Source organism: Delphinus delphis, chromosome 13 (assembly GCF_949987515.2).
Source record: "Delphinus delphis chromosome 13, mDelDel1.2, whole genome shotgun sequence".
Lineage (NCBI taxonomy): Eukaryota > Metazoa > Chordata > Mammalia > Artiodactyla > Delphinidae > Delphinus > Delphinus delphis.
Window position 1 is genome coordinate 39,331,799 of NC_082695.1, and position 23,584 is coordinate 39,355,382.

General features: G+C 35.1%; 1 protein-coding gene and 1 long non-coding RNA gene across 2 annotated transcripts in view; one reads left to right on the top strand and one right to left on the bottom strand.

Annotated features, from left to right (window-relative positions):
* Positions 1 to 23,584, bottom strand: part of LOC132436186 (uncharacterized) — a 593,708-nt gene that overhangs the window by 401,506 nt on the left and 168,618 nt on the right. The window lies entirely within an intron of this gene.
* RBBP8 (RB binding protein 8, endonuclease) overlaps positions 10,066 to 23,584 on the top strand; it is an 83,177-nt gene continuing 69,658 nt past the window's right edge. Inside the window, exons 1-3 of the mRNA XM_060028782.2 lie at positions 10,066 to 10,258; positions 11,397 to 11,608; positions 13,038 to 13,242. Coding sequence (XP_059884765.1) covers positions 13,134 to 13,242 — 109 coding nt within the window. The 5' untranslated portion in view covers positions 10,066 to 10,258; positions 11,397 to 11,608; positions 13,038 to 13,133. The remainder of the gene's footprint in view (positions 10,259 to 11,396; positions 11,609 to 13,037; positions 13,243 to 23,584) is intronic.

Consider the following 23,584-nt stretch of genomic DNA (forward strand, 5'->3'; position numbering starts at 1 on the left):
TCTGCGATGAGGTCTTCTAGAAAAAATTTACATTTAACATACACAGATTTTCCTCAACTTATGATGGGGTATGTCTCGATAAACCCACTGTAAATTGAAAATATCATAAGTCAAAAATGCATTTAATACACCTAACCTACTGCACACCATCACTTAGCCGAGTTTACCTTAAATATGCTCAGAACACTACATTAGCCTACAGGTGTGCAAAGTCATCTAACACAAAGCCTACTTTATAATAGTGTTGAATATCTTAAGTAATTTATTGAATACTGTACTGAAAGTGGCTGTCTGGGTACAGAATGGTTCACGTGTACCAGCTGTTTACCCTCGTGATTGCATGGCTGAATGGGAGCTGCAGCTTGCTGCCCCTGCCCAGTATCACAAGAGAGCATCATGCTGCATACTGCTAGCCCCTGAAAAGATCAAAATTCAGAATTCGAATTGTGGTTTCTACTGAATGCGTATGGCTTTCACACCATCATAAAGTTGAAAGATCGCTAAGATCAAACCATCTTAAGTTGAGGACCATCCATACAGGTCTACATTTGGAGGTCTCCTAACTGAAAGTAGATGAAATTCAGTCTGAGATGAAAGGAACATTTGCATTTCTGAAGATATTAATATTGTGATCAATTTTCAATCATATAATAAGTACTGAATGATAAATACCATCTACATAGCAGTTTCGTGAGCTGTTACCTTCTGCTCTATTCACTGTCCAAGTGCTTGTTTGACAAAACTTAAAACAAATATATGTTGCTCAGGAACAAGTATACTGCTTTTTAACTATAATATAGAACTAACCACTGGAACCTGACTATAGGCCAGGAACCAGGAACCTGGAACCTGGCTACACTGGAACCTGGCTATAGTCCATTCAGGAAGAAAAGCTGTTCAGTCCATTCCAGCACAATAAAACCAGTCTCTTTTCCCACAGTTTTACTTTTTAAGATGAATGGCATGTTATTCTAGTTCCACCAGTAAGTGTAAACTAAACACATCTAGTGTAAATTAAATTCTCAGCAGTTCCTCTGATACCCTAACAAATCATGTGTTAATGCTAATGTTAAAGCCGAAAGTCAGGTGAGGTGTCAGGTTTTACTTGACAGGAATCTGGTTTGCACTGCGATGACTGATGTAAGCAGGGCCCAAGAGGAGTCCAGTACATTATTATTATTCAACAAATATCGTAAAACCACTTTTTCCTTGGTTTAACGATATACTTTTAACTAATACACTGTACAACTACAATAGATTTTTTGAGAAATGAGTACAGCAATTTCAAATGGAAATAAGGAACTTTAGCCAATTTTTGTCTGACGTATTTGATCCATTCCCACAAAACCTGAGATGCACAGAAACTTGATCTTCTGTGAGAAAGGTATTTTCTAATAAACTACATTTCATTTCCTGAATTTGGCTGCCAATTTCTGAAGAGCCAAACAGCCACAAAATGAACAATTAGTACATACTCTGTAAATACTTTTATATCCAGCATTGATTCAAAGACTTTATTGTTTAAGTCTACACTGGTAAAACTGTAATAAAAATAGATTGACTATGTTGGACCCTCAAATAACACTTCTCACTATAGTAAAACACAGAATTTTGAAAGCTACAAGTTTGTCTTGGACTATGTCCAATAGGGTCTGGTTACAAGAACTAATTCATTATAACCTATACCATGATCCTGGAGCATGGCTCTGAAGAATACGTTAGATGAAGGCTCTAGTCAAGTGGATTAAAAATAGAAAACTGAATAGCCAGTTATGTGCTCTAATTAAGTAAATACCATATTTGCATAATGATAGAAACTTAGCTTAGAAAAATGAGGAAGAAACAGGTACAAATAAAAAAGAAATCTGATTAAAATCACATCCTTTTTTCACTTAACTTGAACTATGTTAGAACAGAATAATTATCTGAGTTTTAAAAAAAACTCTTTCTTAGAAGGTGGTTAAATTAGCTAATGAACTAAAAAAGGGAAACTGGACTGAAGAGGGCATAGATATAAGAAAAAGTGGGGACACACACTACTGAACACAGCCCAATAATAGCAGATACTATTTTCAAAAGGATTTATCAAATATACTCAGGTCTTCACTAAATTAGCTCAGATCATAATCAGCTTGATACCAATGCTCCCTTTCTTGGACTTGAAGCTGAATAGATCATAAATCTCTGTTAAATAAATGATTCCTTACAACCACCAATTTCTGAAATAAATGAATTAATTTGTTTCTCCTTTCTATACAATTCTGCAGTTCAGCTAGATAATGGTTAAAATCCCTTGTAATATAATGGAAATAACAACAATATAATAACTACCTGACTATTTAACTACCAGACTTATTTAAACTTAATTATTTGAATCAAATAAGATGTGGGGCTTCCCTGGTGGCGCAGTGATTGAGAGTCCACCTGCTGATGCAGGGGACACGGGTTCGTGCCCCGGTCCAGGAGGATCCCACATGCCGCGGAGCGCCTGGGCTCGTGAGCCATGGCCGCTGAGCCTGCGCGTCCGGAGCCTGTGCTCCGCAACGGGAGAGACCACGGCGGTGAGAGGCCCGCGTACCACAAAAAAAAAAAAAAAAAAGCACTTAACAAATTATCATTTAATCACTTCTATAATTATAAATCTCTCACAATTTGCATAGCAATTCAACAATTTCACTATAATTATATAATGTTAGCAATTGGAAAGATCTCTCTGATTAGCTGTAGCTCTTAAATTTATCTATTATTAACAATAGCTTCTTACACTATTTGAATACATATATATAATCATTCAATCCTTAACAATCTTGTGAAACACCCAAGGCTTATATTATTACCTTCATATCACTGATAAAACAACTGAGGCACAGAGAAGTTAAATTACTTGCTTAATAGGATTATAATTACAAATTATAATTCATTCAAAAAATCAGGTGGAACTGCTACTGATTTCCCACTATCAACCTATACAAATACATTACTATATACTTGCACTTTCCAAAGCTCACAATGATTCCCCACAGCAGAACCTTTGCACATGCCTTCTGCCTGGAAAGCCTGCTACCACTCTGTTCCCAACTGGCAAGCTTTAAGAAATTTCACATATAATACCTCATTTTTACAACCACCCTTTTGGACATACTAAGTATGAGTATTCTCATTTTCCAGTTGAGGAAGTAAGACTTGTCTAGGAAACATGCAGATAACCAGAGATAGGGCCAGTGCATAAACCCTGGTCATCTCTTACTTAGGACTTGCACAGTACCATAGGCTGGGAATATGGCCATACACCATCATTGACTGTAAAATAAGGTCACAATTTTTGGAGCACTTCCTGATCTGGTCCCTTCTGAGATTACAACATAATTCAAGGCTCTTCAATCTATTTAGTTTTAAACTTACTACATGAAAGAATCTAGTATAAACACTTTCACTAATTCCATTAGAAGTCAATTTATATTCATCTCTCAAATGTCCACATCTATCGTAAACCAAGTAAAAGGCCATATGTGCCATAATTACTAAGAAATAAAATTATTGCAAAAAAGTCTAAAAAAACTGAGATTAATCCATAGAATAGTGCTTCACTCCAATCCTGACCAAGAGAGCCCAGTTTATTTTCCTCTTCTCAATAAGACAAATTAAGTTGCTATCAAATTTAAAAGTCCTTATAGTAACCTCATATAATGTAAAGCTTTCTGAAGTAAACAGAAAAATGTACTGGGACTGCAAATTAGCCTTTAGGTAATAATTTTTAATAATTTTTCAGAAACGTTATTTGGTTGTTTTCTCAAAAGCATTTTCTAAATTAAAAACAGAAAAGCACAGAATAAGCTTCATAGAGATTCTATTATTTAAAAATAGCATGGTGTACTGAAAAGATCATAGACACAGGACTCATGTCCAGAAGACTGGGTTTAAAGTCTTGGGTCAACTTATCTACTAGTTTGTACATATAGTGCTAGTCACACCACCTAATTTATCAACCTTTCTGAAGAGATGAAAACTGTACCTGTTCTACCTGTATGATACAGTTTTTAGGTTCAAAAGAGAAGATAAGTAGGAACAGTACTTTGTATTTTTATCATCGCAAATTTTTCTTGAACCCATTTTCTATCAGTATTAAACAAACCACTTCCCAACTAATGGGAATTTCAGAGTACTAGCAATAAATCAAAAAGTGCAATTCTTTTATGGCTTACATTATCTGTATCATAATATTCTTTAAAACGAGTTTAGATAGATCTGTACATAGTTGAGAAGAAAATACTCCTGACAAGAGAAGGTCATTTGAATCTTCCCTTTTTTATTAGTTTATATTTCAAATTCCCTAAAGCTTCTGACCATTTGACTTATCACCCAAACCAGGACATTTTTTAGAGTAAATGGGAGCCCTGTTAATAGTTAAGCCAGAAGAACAGACATTAACCAGAACTGTTGCTGGTAAGCCAGGGCATATGGTCATTTTATATAAGTGTACTAGATTTGGGAAGAGGAATTCTATCTATCCTAAATAGTCTGCAAAAACAAATTGTCCCAAAGGGTGAGAAGTGAATTAAAATATAATTTAATTTCACTATTCAGTTCTAATACTTCCGATTATAACTTAAGTAAAATAGAAAAGTATTGGCTAAAACTGAAGGCCTCCTCTAAGAACTGAATTTTAAACGTAAAACATTTTTGGATCAGTAATTATCAAAGCTTCCTTAACCTTAGACTGACATATGGATTAGGAAAAGCAAAATGTCATTATTTTTTAAATAGTCTGTTTTTCTCAAACATGGTTAGAATAAGAAAAAAATGGGGGGAAAAAGTCAGCCAGTGTGTTTGAAGACATAGGTGCAATTTGTGAGGCATGAGTACATTAAAGATCACATCTACATGCCAGCAGTGAATAAATTCAGTAATTCATAGGTGGAAAAATTACCATTTAAGACATGCATCATTATTTTTTTAAGTGGACAAAGCAATGAATATTAAATGTGTTTGCTCCTGTGAACCCATCAAGGAATGCTTTAATTAATAGACTCCAAGTGTCAGTGACTTGTTCCTACAGTTAACTCTTCATAATATTTTCCATTTACATTACTGTAAATATTGTTCCCACAGTTTCCATCATGGCAGCATTATATATATGTACACAGGACAATTTGTATAGAACTACATTTACTGGATAAAAAGATAAAGATTGGTTTTTCAAGATTCCCAAAATACAATCCACTTTTCTACTCTACAGTCTTAGTGATCACTCTTAAATTCTTTTATCATCTCTGCAGCGGTTAAGCTCTGAGGTTCTTACAAATGCCAGTGTTAAAGAAAGGGCCTAACGGCTATCTAACAAAATTCCTAAGCTTCATTAACCTATATTGCAGAGATATGAAATACTGCCCAAGCAGCCACTGTATACAAACTGATGGCCTGGAAGAAAAAGATGCCTCTTTCCACTGACAATAAATAGCAGATCATTAACATCCTGGATCAGCCCACCATCATTTAAACCTATGCCAATAGGCAAGCACACAGTATACTGTATAAGACTATTTATCAAGTATAAAGTGATAGTTCCTAAATTGGGAAAATTATATATCTAATAAAACTTTGCTCATTGCTGATGTGAAATGAAGTAGCTAAGTACTTAAAAACACAAACTACTTTAATAGTTTATAAAGGGAAATGAAGAAGGTATATGTAGCCATAGAGATAATCAAAATACATAAAAGTTTCTCTACCTAAGTTGGAAGTTGGCTATACCGCATGAGGCTACTTTTTCTAATCGGAAAGCAATGTATAATCTTTAATGTCTTTTATAAGCACTTTAATTACCACCTGACTGTCAAAAGAAAAACTGTGATACTGACATCCTCCATGAATGTTAAATAATCTTTTAAAACAATTATAAAACTGCTCAACCAACTCAGCACCATCAACTCAAATTATAAAACATTTTGGCACTTGGGGCAAGATCACTAATTGATCCAAACAACACCTAGTAATTACTGTAAACAACTTTTTAAAAATTAAATCGTGTTCATTTAGGTTGACACAAATTTTGACAGCATAATTTTCTATTATGTTAATACTTCTCTCCCCTCTTATCCCTCTTATTATTTTAATCTTATTTTTATCTTCCTTATTATCTCTTTTGTTCTGCTCTTAAAGTAGTTCTGACTGTAAGTATACAGCTCACTCCAGTTTACTAGTATTTTGTGTTCGTATTAAAGGTGCTGGACATTATTATGTAAATAATCATAATGGGTTTAATCACTAGATTTTTTGCCTGGGGATACAGGCAAAAAATTTGCTGGGAGGGGAGGAGAATGGCATGATGTGTAGAGTGGGAGAGAGATGGGAAATGCCCAGCACAAATAGGAGAAATAGCCTTAGAGTAGGAAACAGCTCCATAGGAATCAGCTCCAACTTGGTTCTTCAGGTAAATCATGTAACCTCATTTGTTCATTATATATGCTGGGCATGTTTTGTGCCAATATGGTAGCCACTAGGCACATGTGAGTTTGAGCACTTGGAATGTGGCTAATCCAAATTGAGATGTCCTGTGAAGGTGAAATACACATCAGATTTTAAAGCCTCAGTATGAAGAAAAATGATGTAAACGGCCTCATTCATAAATCTGTATATGGATTACATGTTGAAATGATAATATTTTAGATAAATTAGGTTAAACAAAACATATTAAGTTAATTTCACCTGTTTCATTTCACCTTTTTAAATGCGGCTAATAGAAAATTTTAAATCATGTATGTGGCTTTATTGGGTAGTACTGTTCTAAGACTCTCTGATAAGAACTAGGAATACCGAGGAGAATGAAGAAAGCACAGTCTCCGCTATCAAGAAACCCCTTGCAGCCTAGCTGGGTAAGATAAAAGATATAAACATAATTACAATATAATAGCATTAAATGCAGCGACAAAGATACATATAGAAGGGTATGGGAGAATGAGGAGGGCTATTTGTGGAAGGGGGTAGGAAGAAGGGGTGAAGAGAGACATTAAGGTAGTCTCCTGGAAGCTGCACTACCTGAGCTAAGTCTTAAAGGATACGTAGAAAGGGGGTGAAATATTAAGGATCTGGGCGGAGGTAATTTCAAGAGAAGAGGATTGTATGAGCCAAGACAATGAAATAGCAAAGAGCAGGAAGGAGGAATATAAGCAGTCTCCTGTTTTAGAGGGAAAGGATAAGGTGGGGGGTAGAGGTGTAAGGTTAAGAAGGGCTTCTTTGACATTTTAAAGGGATTGAATTTTAATCTTTAGGCAATTGAGAGCCACTTGAAGGGTTTTAAACAAGAGAGTGCCAAGATCAGAAATAATGGTTGGGCATTCTGGCAGCTGTGTGGAAACTGCATTTAGGTGCAAGATTGGAAGCACAGTCTAGGTAAGAAATATCAGGGCCAAAACTAGGGCAAAAAGAGTGAGGATGGATAGGAAAGCACTAATTCAGAACTCTATTTAGGAGGTAACATCAGTAGAATACAGTGATTGACCTGTCCTGACTCCATGGAAAGGGGGTTGATATTATTCTAAAGTGATGGGAAGACCCTGGCATGTCTTAAACTAAGGGAGTGTCATGTTCTGACTTAGGTTTTAAAGAATCATTCTGACTGCTGTTGGAGAATACACTGTAAAGGGAAAACAGTGTAAGTAGAAAGATAGTTGATTAAAAAAAAAAAAAGGAAGGCTATTGCTGCAGAAGAGGTTTAAGATGATGGTGGCTTGGCCCAGGGTGGATACAGATGAGGTGATGAGAAGAAATTGGATTAGGGTTGCATTTTTCTCTGCAAAATGGTACTTCCTAATTCACAGAGTTGAGAAAAGAAAGTTCAGGAAGATCACACTTGTTGAGTCCCATTGTCTTGTTTAACCAAGAGGTGAAGTTGTCTGCTGAGAGTGAGAATACTGTATAGAGGCTTGAGGAAAACAGTGAAGGTTTGGAAGACAGCAAAGGAAACAGAAGGAGCTAAATAAAGGTTACTTTAGAGATTAATTGGTGCCCTATATGAGGTCTGAAACCATGTAATTTTAGTGATATCAGTCTAACCTGTTATGTGATTTCTCCCGTCACAACCCTCAGCTACCCAGCTGTAGGAGGTAAGAAGATTGTATAGAATGAATCAACAAAGAGTTTCAGTTGTAAAATGGCTTGAGTTACATGATTTCAAAATCTACATAGTTCCAAAATTCTTACAGTTCTAAGAATCCTAGAGTTTTCAGTACACAATTTTTCTCATTGCGGTTAAGTGTACATATATAAAAGTTACCGTTTTAACCATTTCACCACACAATTTTTAAATTGAGCATCCTAACCAAGGGCCTCCAATATGTATGCTAGGACATTATATGTATGCTAGGACATTAAACTCCCAACCCTCAAGGTGGCAGTGCTGGGCCTGAGGTGGCTGGAATCCTAGTTGCTGTTGCCTCTGGATGGAAGCAGTCTCATTTTTTATCACAATATGTAATACAAGTATTCTTTTTCCAGGTACTGAAAAAGTTTGGGAAGCATTGTTCTAAGCCATAAAATTTGAGAAACCCAGTATTACAAAGAGTTCAAAATATCTGCTTCACTGTTAAGTTTTCTCATAGGACTTCATAATTTACATGTAGGTCTTAAGGCTCCTTATCGGAGGCAGGTATCTACACGTATGCCTACTGTTTCCACCGTTAAAGTGATTTATCATAAAATCCCATAAAGAGAATCTAAGAATTTAGAATGGATTCAAAGATATTCTCCGCTTAAATGAAAAAGATGAGTCCCTCAAGGAACGCCCAATTCATTAATTTTACACGGAGACTGACTCTCTGGCAAGCACTGGGTTAGTTTCTGGTGATAAAAAGGTGAACAAGACATGGTTTTGACCTTAAGAAACTTAAGAGTCTAGTGAGGAGACTGATTTAATTAAATAAATAATGAAAACTGCAATAAGTGTCAGATAGGAAGGCACATAGCACATAGTGCTGTAAGAGGATCTGATAGAAAAGACTAAAACAAGATAAAATTTGGAAGTGAATGATACTTTAACAGGGTAATGAATGTTCAGCAGCTCTCTTTTATAAAGATACCAAAGTTCCTACAGCATTGCTAGGATGGTACAGAAACATCCTGTTATGCCCACTCGCAAGGAGTAAGCTGTGATATTCATCCCTTAAGACCGGGAATGAACGGGAAAATTACTTTTACATTTTATATCTTTGATTTCCCAAATACAACTCTACTTTTTAAAGTTTATAATATCCTCTGTCTTCCTCCCAGGTCTTATAAGTATTAAAAAAAGTATTGAACTGGTTTAAGAAATATTACGATACTGTCTATTCTGTTTATTTTCTTCAACTTCATATATTTAGAATTTCTAACGCTAAAACGCTTCTTTTAAATAGGTAATATAAATAGGAAAATATACTAATAATTTGAATGTTTATAAACGAACAGCCACATAAAACGTTGACTTAAAAAAATTACCTAACAGCATGTTGTTCCAATAAATAATGCGTCACTTCTGATTCCGTCTCATTTCAGGTTCGTCAGAAACTTTCTTTAACCTGAGCAAAATATACATCGTTCATTTTGCTACGCGGCCTCGCCACCCAGTCCGGTCAGGTCGCATCACTAAACTGTAGGTAAGAGCTACCAGCCGGAAAGCTACGTTAGATTGATCTGTGTCCCTTCCCTCCTCAGTTAACTTTAACTTTCCATCTGGTACGGGCCGCTCCTACGTGCTTTCCCAGAAACGGGCTTAAGTCAGACACATTGATCACTTCTTAGGAGAACGTGAATCTCCGCAGACAGAACAGCGTGAGCTTTCTCCGGGCCCTCTCAAAAACCGCGGTGGCGGCCGCCAGCTCTCGGAGCCTCTTCTGACGGCTCAGTGGAAGAGCTCCACTCTCCAGTCACCGCCCAACGCGGTGGGACTCGTCGCCGACCCAGCTCCTCCGCAGGGGACGTGAGGGGCGCCACCCAGCTCCGCGGAGGTAGGAGGAGGAAGAGGCGTGACGTCGCGGGAACTCCCACACGACGTTGCGTGACGTCGCGCGAGGTCCGGGCGGGGCGAGCGTAGCCGGCGGCCCTCGGGCCCTCCCCCAGCGCTGGAAAACGCGGGCTGCCCCGAGGGGGCGGCTTGGCTGCTGGCGGTGTGGCAGATTAGTGAGGGAACGAGCAGAAAAGCGAACGCGGCCGTCTCTTCCCCTCTCCAGAGCGTGCTCGCGTTCCTGCTGGGGCTTTCGAGAATCTCGACGCAATCTTGCAAGCCGTGAGTAAAAGGAATCTTTTTCCCCGACCCAAAGCGCTGGGTCCTAGCGGGCTATTTCCGGTCTGGAGCTGCCGGCTGACCGAAGGCGTTTGACCCCGGGGTGGGGATGGCTGTATGGCGCTGGGGCTGAATCTGAGGAGTCGGCTGGAGCCGGCCTGAACTACGCAGGAGGCAGACCGGATTGCGGACGACCCAGCGCTGAGTGCTGTTTCCGAGTCTTCGCACCAGCTGAGAACTTGCTTGCCGGCGCCGGGCCCGCCACGCGCATGCGCCGACCTGCGCCCGGTGTCGCCGCGCGCGCTTCCGGCGCCAGTCGTGTGGTTTGTTCGGCGGAGCGCTTTGGCTAGGGCGGACCGCCAGCCCTTCGCGGTGCGGGAGGAGGCTGATGGCTAAGGGTCCTGGGATGGGAGCCACTGGACCTCTGCTCTGCTCGTAAGAGCAGCAGTCAGAGTCACTATTCAGTTTGTTCAGGGCCCTTGTGTGAACTGAGGAGCGGCTCTTGCCTCACCTAAGAATGTGTGTGGTGTGACAGGAAAGATCTTCTCTTGAGCACCTTCAGTGTGGTGGTTTGTGGTTTACATTGCAACAGGAGGCACAGAAATGTATTAAATTATTGCAAACTGTTGAGCCCTGGATGCAACTTGAGAGGCAAGATGCACATTTTTGAGAAATTATTCGTGCAGCGAATAACGGTTCAATATCAAAAGAAATGCCAGCAAAAAGTGCTAAGCATGCAAAATAGATTGGAGAGGGTTTCAAGTTTCGAATTGATGTGGAATACAACAATATATTGAACCAAAAACTGGAAAGCGCCCTGAAATATTCTTGACAACAAGCATCTAGACACACAGACACACACACACACTGTAAAAGAGCAAGGAAGATGATTGCCATAAGCTGTTCAATATCTGAACAGCTTAGTATTGATAAATTGTTATGTGGGGGGAAAAAACACTTAACCTTTTTATTACCCCTGAAGGTAGAATAAAGGAAGCTTATCTTACACTATTGGTTTTAAACTATTGAATGCTAAAATATACAATTTTAAATTGTTCATTAAAGTAACTAAAACTTTGTTTTGAACTTTTTGATTAATAAAAACAATTAACATTTTTGTTTTGTTTTTTTTGCTTCTTAGGAGTATTTTGGAGTTCATTGGCATCACAACTTGAGTTGCAGCAGCGACGTGGCCGTAGTAGACGTGTCCTAGCAATGTGACCTCGGACGAGTCACTTAGTCTCTTAAGCCTGTTTTCTTAAACTCTAAAATGAAATTAATAATATCAGTAGTAGCTGTTTTATACAATGTGAAGATTAAATTAAAAGGAAATATAAAACAGCACACTCCATGGTACATAGTGAACACTTAATAAATGGTGGCTTTTATTGACAGTAGTATAGACCCATTGATTTATCTTTTAGATAAATAAAAGATAAATTTAGATAAATAAAATTTATTTAGATAAATTTAGATAAATAAATAAATGGAATTTATTTAGATAAATTTTAGATAAAATTATTTAGATAAATTTTAGATAAAATTATTTAGATAAATTAGATAAAATTTATTTAGATAAATTTAGATAAATAAATGGAATTTAAATTTATCTAAATTTAAATAAATTTAGATAAATAAAATTTATTTAGATAAATAAAACTATTTAATAAATAGTTGAATACAAGCCTCTTTAGAAATTAAAAATAATTTCCTAATATTATGTAAAATCTAGTACTTGTTCAATTTTCACTGATTATCTTTAAAAAAAGTGTAATCACAATTTTTGAAAAGCTTAATAAATGTATTTTTATTTCTTTAGTGTTTTATAGTTTACCAAGTGGCTCTGCACATAATATTGCTCCCTTTAGACATGCCCTTGCTTATCTTAGCCTCTTCATCAGAGACCTCAGGAAGTGGTTAGTAAAAGACACTTAAATCCGTTTGGGCACTTGTTAGCAATGGTAAGGCATTGACTAAGGAGCCAGATGTGAGGGTTAGTAGATTTGTTAATCATTTTATTGTAATTTTTTAGTAGTAGCTAGTTAATGGTTTCAGTTTAAGAACACATATTAAAATATTTATTAATCCACTTGAACTTAATAGCCTGTTGCTTCCTTGAGGGGCTACACAAATAATAAACTTAATCATTCACCTTTATTCTGAGAGGCACAAAATAGCTTTACCCATATTTGCCTTGTTTTTAGATGTTTCCGTATTCATAGATCTTGGCTGTGTCTGTATCTTGCTCACCAAATTTCATTGTTATGAGAAAGCTGTTCAGAGACTCGTGTTAGTCAGTCATCTTTCTTGCTCTTTTACAGTGTGTGTGTCTAGATATGAATGCTTATTAAGTCAAGAATATTTCAGAGTGTTTTCCAGTTTTTGGTTCAATATATCGTTGTATTCCATATCAACTCAAAAGTTAAGAAAGCAATAAATTCTTTTAGAATGGGGAAACAGTACTGACCATGAATGATTACAAACCTCTCTATATCATAGTCCTTTCAATTAAACATAATGTAGGTAATTACTTCCTCATAGGCGGAATAAGAAAAAATTTGCCTGAAAGAGTAGCTTAACTTAAGGCCAGGTAACTGAAATTGGGGCTTTTCTCACCATACTCATCTTTTTTCCTCACTTCCACCCCCTCAAATTCTAAAGTGATTGATCATAGGTAAATAAGGAAAACTTGAGATCAGCTGCCTGGTCTTGAAGTCATCCTGATTTCAAATTACACAAAGATAAATGCAGAATTCACTTATGTTGCAATCTGTTGTTTCAGGTATTTGAACTGACCAAAGACAACTTCAGACCTGTATAATGTAACAGAAAAGGTCAGAAAACATTAGGCAGTAGAAGTGTGAGCATATTAAGTAAGATGAACGTCCCGGGAAGCAGTTGTGGAAGCCCTAGTTCTGCAGATGTATCTAATGACTTTAAGGATGTTTGGACAAAACTAAAGGAGTGTCATGATAAAGAAGTACAAGGTAATTTTTTCCTGAAATACTTGTAGCAGTATTCTGCTGAGACTATAATAATAATAACTAATTTTTATGACAGTTCAAAGATCTCATTTTTAAGGGACCTTTACTATTCCAATTTTGGGTGATTGATTTTTATGGTTGAGTTGTTGCTTTTTGACTACAGACAACTAACCACAGAATGTAGCTCCTGCACAGCTTGTAGTTACTTGTAATATGTATGGTGTGGTGGAAGGGGCATAGAAATTGTTGACCGAAGATCTGGATTTGAATTCTAATTTCATTTATGTACTTGCTCTGTGATCTCAGCAAGTTACGTAACCTCTAAACTTAATTATCTTCTGTAAAATTATTTGCAGGATTGTTTATTGACATAAAAATACTACCTAAGTCATTCAACAAACCTTCAGAATTTGTATTTCAGTGCTTGGGTTTGCCACCAAGCCCTGAGACCCAAAAGTAAATGGCAGTTTGCCTTCAAAGAGCCTGCAGTCTGGTAGAGAGAGAGTCATGTGAACAGATAATTAACAGTATAGTGAAATAAGGGCTAAAAGGTTTATATGAAATGCAATGAGCATACAGAGAATTGAGCTGTTGCGATTAGGTTGAGTATATAAATGTTATATATGATTGTGTTAAAATGTACTATTAAAAGCTAAACTATTAAAGGCAAACTCAACGTCTGATAGTAAGCCTTAATATACCTATCTAATTCTGTGACTTTCATGTAATACATTTCCCCCATGTGTGGGAAATGCTTCGTATTACATTTGTTTCTTGATTACCTACTGCAACCATAGGTTAATACTACCGTGCTTTATAGTTTTTTTCTTTTCCCTCAGTTGAATAGCTTTCTCTTTTTTTAAAATTGAAGTATAGTTAATTTACAATGTTGTGTTGGTTTCAAGTGTACAGCAAAGTGATTCAGTTACACATATATATACATATATGTATTCTTTTTCAGATTCTTTTCCATTATAGGTTATTACAAGATATTGAATATAGTTCCCTGTGCTGTATAGTAGGTTCTTGTTGTTTACCTGTTTTATATATAGTAGTGTGTATATGCTAATCCCAACCTCCTAACTTATCTCCCTCCACCCCACCCCACCCCCAGTCCCCTTTGGTAATCATAAGTTTGGTTTCTTTGTCTCTGAGTCTATTTCTGTTTTGTAAATAAGTTCATTTGTATCATTTTTTTTGGATTCTACATATAAGTGATATCATATTTGTCTTTGTCTGGCTTACTTCACGTAGTATGATAATCTCTAGGTCTATCCATGTTGTTGCAAATGGCATTATTTCATTCTTTTTATGGCTGAGTAATATTCCATTGTATATATATACCACATCTTCTTTATCCATTCATCCATCGATGGACATTAGGTGCTTCCATGTCTTGGCTATTGTAAATAGTGCTGCTATGAACATTGAGGTGCATGTATCTTTTCAAATAAGAGTTTTCTCCTGATATATGCCCAGGAGTGGGATTGCAGGATCAACTGGTAACTCTTCTTTTAGTTTTTTAAGGAGCCTTCATACTGTTTTCATTTCCCTAATGATTAGTGATGTTAGCTTTTCATGTGCTTATTGGCCATTTGTGTATCTTTGGAGAAATGTCTATTCAGGTTCTTTGCCTGTTTTTTAATCATATTGGTTTTTGTTGTGGTTGAAGTTCTTTGTATATTCTGGATATTAATCTTTTACCTGATATATGGTTTGCAAGTATTTTCTCCCATTCTGTGAGTTGCTTTTTCACTCTGTTAATTGTGTCCTTTGATGCATAGAAGTTTTTAATTTTGATATAGTCTAATTTATCTACTTTTTTCTTTTGTTGCCTATATTTTTGGTATTATATCCAAGAAATCATTGCCAGATCCATTGCCATTAAGTTTTGCCTTGTGTTTTCTTCTAAGAGTTTTATAGTTTTAGATCTTATGTTGAGGTCCTTTTTCCATTTTGAGGTGAATTTTGTATATGGTGTAAGGTAAGGATATAACTTCATTCTTTTGCTGTGGATATCTAGTTTTCCAGCACCATTTGTTGAAAAGACTGTCCTTTCCCCATCAAATGGTCTTGGCACCCTTCTCAAAAACCATTTTTTTGAGAAGGGTGCCAAGGCTCTATTGTAATTGGTCTGTATGTTTGTCTTTATGCCAGTACCATATTGTTTTGATTATTGTAGCTTTTTATTAAGTTTTGAAATCAGGAAATATGTGACTTCCAACTTTGTTCTTTTTCAAGATTGTCTTGGCTATTCGGAGTCCCTTGAGATTTCATATGAATTTTAGGACATATTTCCCTACTTCTGCAAAAAAACATCATTGGGATTTCAATAGAGATTGCATTGCATCTGTAGATCACTTTGAGTAATGCTGACATCTTAACAATATTAAGTCTTCCAGTCCATGAACATGAGACGTCTTTCCTTTTTTAAATTTCTTTCAGCAATGTTTTGTAGTTTTCATCATACAAGTCTTTCATCTCCTTGGTTAAGCTTATTCCTTATTTTGTATTGGATGCTTTTGAATGCTATTGTAAATGGAATTTTCTTAATTTTAGATGCTATTGTAAATAGGATTTTCTTAATTTCCTCTTCAGAGTGCACGTGGTTAATGTAAAGAAACACCACTGATTTTTGTGTGTTGCTTTGTATCCTACAACTTCGCTGAAAGTTTCTATTTCTTAATTGTAGTTTTTGAATTCTTAGCTGAGAAAAACATTAGAAACTCTTTAATTTTATTATGGAAGGTTGGAATTCAACTACATCTGCTACTCCACTTACATCTGTTACTGCTCTATTACGCTCATTCTTTGATAGATTTTTCTGATCCATGTTTCCATTAAAACTCTCTTTCAGCATATTAGAGTTGCTGATGCAGTCAGGGTACATTAGTGTTCGGTTAGAAATCCAGGTGTCAATGAAGTTATTATTGTTTTATCCATTTTTTTTTAATTTAAACTTTTTCTTCTAAAATTGTGAAAACACAAAATAAACAGCAGAAATTTACCCTCTTCTCCCCACACACAAACAGGTAACCACTTTTATTATCTTTTGTGTGTGTATTTTTTTTTAAATTTAAAGTTTAAGACTTTTTAATTTTAGGAAATATTGTACATTTATAAAAGTAAAGAAAATAGTATAATGAACTCCTATTTACCCATCACTCAGCTTCAACCGTTATCAGTACACAGCCAATCTTTTTACTTATTTTGCATTTGCATCTTTATCCCTCTTCCACTCAGTTACTTTGAACTTTCTGACATAATTTCATCTATAAATACTTCAATATATTCCAGTAGTCTTTTTTAACAAAAAATTGCCATTATTATACTAACAAATTCTTTAATGTCATCTTATACCTATTAGATGATTATGTTCAAATTTCCCCAGTTATCTAAAATGTCTTTTTATAGTTGGTTTGTTCCCATCTGTATCTAGAAGAATTCTCCATGTTGTGTTTGATTAATATATCTATTGATTATTTTCAGTGTAGTTTTAGTTTATGTTTCCCTTATGAATGAGATTAAGCATCTTTGCTTATGCTTGAGGGTGATTTGTATTTCTTTCTTAAGAACTGTTTATATACCTGATTATTCTTTGGTTGGCCTTTTCCCTATCAATTGATAGGAGCTGTTTATATGTGAGGCAGATTAGTTCACTTCAAATATTTGAAAGTTTAGAAATTCAAATTTGTTGTTAGTGATAAACATCTGATTTTTAAGTGACTGTGCTTGTGGTCATATGTTCAGGGACAAATATGAGTATTTTACATTAATTCTGCTCTTCATTTGACTACACTGTTTTCCCCCAGAAAATGTAGTGTGAAACACTGAGGAAGTATTCTGAGTTTTAGTACTGACTTGCTATTCATTCAGTGAGCAGTTATTGAATTATATGCTGAGAATGGTAGCAGTTGCTGAGAATAAAACAGTGAAGAAGACACAGTAGGTTTTGGGGGCATTGTATTCATCCTCTTTCGGAAAATATTTATACACTGTAGTTATATAATGAAATGATAGCAAAAATAATCCAGATACAAGATATTCTGTCTTGTATAATGGCTACACTGATAATAACAATGTAATCAGCTACGTGCACTTTTAAAACTGCAAAGGAATAATAACATCTCCCAACTTCTGTTGAAGAGAAGCCATATCCTCCTCTTGGTTTATAATACTGTGACCCCAGCATGTAAGTTTACCAATAGGAACAGTTTCAAGTTTAAACTATTATAGGAGCTATACACTATGAAAAAGCTTATTCTTTGTGACCTGGAGGTAAAGCAAATACAATATCTTCAAATGATTTAAATAGGACCAGATGTACTTGAGTTTTTAATTAAACATTTAACAGAGAAGAATTAGCATTCTGCCATCTTCAAGTATAAGGTTAAATTCTTTATCCTTTAAATGATTACTTTCTGTTGTCTTATAATAAGACATTAAAATTTTAAGAAGATCATTAAAATTTTATTATGCAGAGTCCCTATCTTACTCATCTTTCTACCTGCATTTCCATAGGTGAAAGTGCTTGGCACATAGTAAGAAGTTAGTAAATGGTATCTGAATGAATTGCATAGTTTAGCTGCATCAGTGAAACATTTTCTTGAACATAAGTTTTTTAAATCCCATAATATATCAAAATATCAAAATTTCATATCTCTAAAACCCTGAAATGCTTTACTACCCATTTACTTTAAATTTTCTATTTTTAGATGATACTGTAGAAAGTTGGGAAAAGAAAAATAAATCACCATTTTATAGGAATGGCATTTGTTTATTCTTTCCTAGTTTTAAAAGAAATGCATGTAGCTTATTGTATTGTTGTGTTCAGTGTACATACTGTTTTATATGTGACTTATTTTTGCGGTTATTTCATTACTTAACCAAACTGCTTGTTTTTCATGTGGTACATAATCTTCATTTTAGAATTTTTAGGCATACCCATTTAAAACTGGGACAGTTTTATTTTTTAGGCTCCTAATTTAACAAGGATAAAGTATTTGGCAGCTTTCTTCCTCATGTTCATTGGTGTTTCAGGGTCTTCAGGAGACCTCTATGATGAGGAAGCATCAAGAAAATAAATAACATATTGTTTGATAAGAACAATATGCTATTCATCAGATTACAGAACATATAAGACTCACAAATATTACATAATGGATAATTTCTTTTTAAAGTGTGTACTCCTCATGGCCATACTCTTAGTAGCCATCACACTCGCAGGAGCATTAGTTTATATACATGGAAAAACTTTAAGGGAGGAATACAGAAGTTGTTGATGATTTTGATTAATATCTATGTGCTTTATGAATGGTAGGTATTGGATATATGTTTGAGCTGATGAGAGAAGATAACTTCTGGCATATTATAATATATTGATCAGGCTACTTTTGCCAATTTCAAAATCACTTATGGTTTCTTAAAAGTTTTAAATGATCGTGCACTAGTTTTTAAAAATTAGTATGTTATTTAGAAACATTTTGGTTGGGCCCAGGCAAATTTGTTGAAAGGAAGACTTTTTTTGACAGTCCCTTGTCAATGTGTTCCAGATAGTTCCATATAAAATTAGATCCTGTGACTCTGTGATAACATCAAAGACATGCCTAAAGGGTACTTAATTTTTTTTTTAAAGTAGAGGATCCACTTGGAGAAACCAGTATAAGAGGCTATTTGAAAGACGTCAAACATGGACTTGTCCAGACTTTGCAGGTTTTGAAGTATACATAGGAATTAAAATTCAGTCATTGCTTTTAAAACTTCGTGTCAGGTTAAAAAAAAAAAAAGGGAAAGAAAAGATATGAAGGTAGTACCTGAGTTATATAATTTTTCTTAGATACGCATAAGAACTTAAATGCATCTGAACTTGTTTGGATACAATATTTTTTTGCCTTTTAAAATCCCTTTCAGTATCAGGTTTATTATTAGAAAGCACAGGTAATAAGATGGAATTTAGAATATTTTTCATAATGTCACCATTTTAATAAATGGTTTTTGTCCACGCTATGTTTTACCATCAACATCTCATCTAGTAATGTTTTCTATATCTGGTAAATAAGGTAATCAATTTCATAGAAAACTAGGCAGATTTTTGAGGACAGAATTGGAGCCCCATTGAAGAAACGGAAAGTATAGAGGCTCTAATATGACAGGATAAATATTTCTTGATTCAGTTTTGGATTGCTCCATTTATTTTCTTAGATGTTTCATCAAAAATTCCAAAAACATAACATTCATATTAAGACTACACAAATTAGCAATGAAAGGAATTGCAAGTAATTTTGGTCCATAACATCAGTGTCTTAGTCATTAAGAAAGGCTAGTCGTCAGGAAAATGCAAATCAGAACCACAATGAGATATCACCTCACACCTGTCAGAATGGATATCATCAAAAAGAGCACAAATAACAAATGTTGGCGAGGATGTGAAGAAAAGGGAACCGTCATACACTGTTGGTGGGAATATAAATTGTTGTAGCCACTGTGGAAAAAAGTATGAAGGTTGCTTAAAAAACTGAAAATAGACCTGCCATATATGACCCAGCCATTGCACTCCTGGGTATATATCCGAAAAAAAACAAAAACAGTAATTCGAAAAGATACATGCACCTCAATGTTCATAGCAGCATTATTTGCAGTTGCCAAGATATGGAAGCAACCCAAGTGTTCATCAGGAGATGAATGGATAAAGATGTGGTGTATATATGTACTCAGCCATTAAAAAAAAAAAAAAAGGAATACTACTCAGCCATAAAAAAGAAATTTTGCCATTTGCGGTAACATGGGTGGACTTAGAGGGTATTATGCCAAGTGAAATAGAGAAAGACAAATACTGTATGATGTCACTTATATGTGGAATCTAAAAAATACAACAAACTAGTAAATATAACAAAAATGAAGCAGACTCACTCAGACTCAGATACAGAGAACAAACTAGTGGTTATCAGTGGGGAGAGGGAAGTGGGGGGCAATATAGGGTAGGAGATTAATAGGTATAAACTATTAGGTATAAAATAAGCTACAAGGATAGGGACTTCCCCAGCAGTCCGTTAACCCAGCAGTGGTTAAGACTCCGCACTCCTATTGCATGGGGCTTGGGTTCGATCCCTCGTCCGGGAACGGAGATCCCACATGCCGCACAGTGCGGCCAAAAACAAAAACAAAAGGATATATTGTACAACACGGGAAATATAGCCAATATTTTATAACAACTATAAATGGAGTGTAACCTTTAAAAATTGGGAATCACTATATTGTACACCTGTAACAATATTATACATCATTTATAATTCAATAAAAAAAGCACTATCATTAACTCTCACATGTTATTTTCCATTTGTGTTAATATAAATTCGATAATATCCACAAAAAATTAATTTACCCATTTTGAGATCATTAAATCTTAAGAGTAAACTAAGCACACCTTAAATATGGCTGCATCTCATAAAGACAAGTGTCTTTACTTTGAAGTTGAAATAATTGATTAGGCAGTTACAGGAATACTAATAGTTGTGTTTTTGGTAGAAGCTTAATTCTTTGAGCTATATATAAAGCCACTATTTATCAAGAAGTGTTATTAGGCTTACAATTTATAATTCAGAACCATAAATAACTTGTTTTACAGTGACAGTACATACATATATGGTTTATTCTGGGTAGCAAACGAGAATGAGTAAAAATTAACATAGCAATGATTTTTATTTTGTTTATAACAAATTGAATTCTTGGCTTATTTCTGAATTCTTACTTAAATTTGTTTCTTGTATTATGTTCGTGACTACACATATGGGCCCTTAATTGTTTCATTTCTTTGAAAATTCACATACACGTTATAAGGTTAATTGTAGTGCAGCGCTTTTGGTTTTTTCAGCGCTGTTTCCTCATTAGGTGTCTCAGGTTGCCAGTGTTACAATCCTAAATACTTTTTTGAACAGACTACCTGTTCATACAGGAGCTGCATTGTTGTATAGTCTCATTCCTTCCGATGGGTGTGGAGCAGGATTAAAGCACACTTTATAGGGGTTCTAATTGTGGATGCCTAATTGACTTGATGAATGGCAAATGCTAAAATTTAAACACACATACATACACATACACACATAAACCTGTTTCAGGGCTGATCTGCATGACAGAACAAATGCCTCACAGGTGTTGAATGCTTACAAGATAAAAGAGTAGTCTTTCCATATTTCCCAAGAATTTTCTTTTGAAGTTTATAAGGATTTTCTGTCTCATTGTTTCTTTTCTTAAAATGCTTTATGGCAATAATCCATTTCATCTTGGGTGCACTCTTCACTTCTAAAGGCGGACCTGAGTTTTAGAATTGGCCAAAATTAAAAAACAAGAAAATCTAAAAGCAAGTAAATTTTCACACACTTTGGGAAGGGTAAAAGAGTGAAAAACTGCTGACTCTAGTCTTTGGCCTAGTAGGGTCACAAGTTCTTTTCTTAATTCTTCAAGAATGATTTGATGCTTTACTAAGTACTTTCAAGGCCTTGTGAGTTTGTCATCATTACCTGAAAAAGAAGGAAGCTTCTCTAGCTACGAACTTGACAGATGGAAAAGATTTTTTTAAAAAATCAAAAGATCACACCAGTTTTTATTTTAAACAGTGAAAAACTAATGTTTCCCTTTATTATAATAATTTACATTTTAACAGTATTCCAACTCTTAGGGTAAATATTTTTCCATATTTTTTTTTTTTTAGCTTTTCATTTTGAGCTTATTGTAGATTCACACTGTAGTATATACCCTTTACCCAGTTCACCCCAGTGGTAACATCTTGTATAACTATAGTATAATAGCACAACTTAGAAATTGACATTGATACAATCTATCAATCTTATTTAGATTCTGCTACTTTTACATGCCCTCATTTGTGTGTGTGTTTTAATTCACTAACGTGCAGATCCCTGGATTACCAAGGGTCCCTAATGCTAAGTCCCCAACCACCTTCCTCCCACCCCAACCCCTCCAGCTCCTGGCCACCCATAATCTGTTCTCCAGCTCTATAATTTTGTCATTTTAAGAATGTTATGTATGTGGAATCACATAGGGTGTACTTTTGGGGTTGGCTTTTTTTTTTCCAACTCAGCATAATTCCCTTGTAGTCCATCCAGGTTGTTGCATATTTTAATACTTCTTTCCTTTTTATTGCTGAGTAGTACATGTGGTACAAGGATGTACTGCAGTTTTGTTTCGTTTTGTTTTTTTTAACAGTTCACTCACTGAAGGATATTTGGGTTGTTTCTGTTTTGGGCTGTTATGAATAAAGCTGCTGTGAACATTTGATTACAGGTTTATTCATAACATTTTATTTATTCAAATTATAGGCCATAGAAATGAGGGTAAATGTATCATATCAGTTGGACATTTCCTAGAGGTGAAATTTGAGATATGGCGCAAAAGTATAACTAAAAAATTCTCCAGGGCCTTTATTTTTCCATAATAACTGGATTTCCTGGCATTAAATCCTTACCTCTTGGGCAGTAAGAAAAGGTGACTTCCCCATTAGTATCTGTATGACTTTTTTTTTTTTTTTTAAACATCTTTATTGGGGTATAATTGCTTTACAATGGTGTGTTAGTTTCTGCTTTATAACAAAGTGAATCAGTCATACATAAACATATGTTCCCATATGTCTTCCCTCTTGTGTATGACTTTTAATTTCATCCCTAGTCAGCACCAGGGAGGGGGAGATTGTGGAGAAATGTATAGGTCTGTTTTCTAAAACTCTTACTTAGCTAAATAATGTTGTTCAAACAGATAATAAAAAATCCTGTTCTTAGAAGTGACAAATTTATTAATGTTTCTACACAAATTATATGGAAAGATTTTCTAAATGTATAACTTACTAGAATCCATAAACTACCAAAAACAGTCAATGTTTAATTTTTCAGAAATTAGTTAACTAATAACCATTTATTGGGGATTAACTATGCCCCAAATAAAAGAAATTCTTAAGTAGATACAGAATTTTAAAACTTTCTAGGCACTGTTTTTAAAAGTGAATATAATATCCACAAGTGGGAAAATTGTAGAATAGTAAAAAAATTGGTTTAGGAATCTGAAAATGTAAACACAGAAGTTTTCCCCTCCTTTTAATAATCACATTGCAGAAAATAGCATAGAGAAAATAGAGAACCAAATAGTTTAGTGTTGCTAAATAGACTTATTCTTTTTTACTTAATGATTTTAATAGCTGTGTATTATTCTGTCTAGTGGTTACATCATATTTTACTTAAACTCGTCCCTATTTTAAGCATTTTATATTTCAATACATTGTTTAATATTCTTTGTGACTGAGTTTCTCTATAGTTTGGATTATTTAGGTTAGAATCCAAGA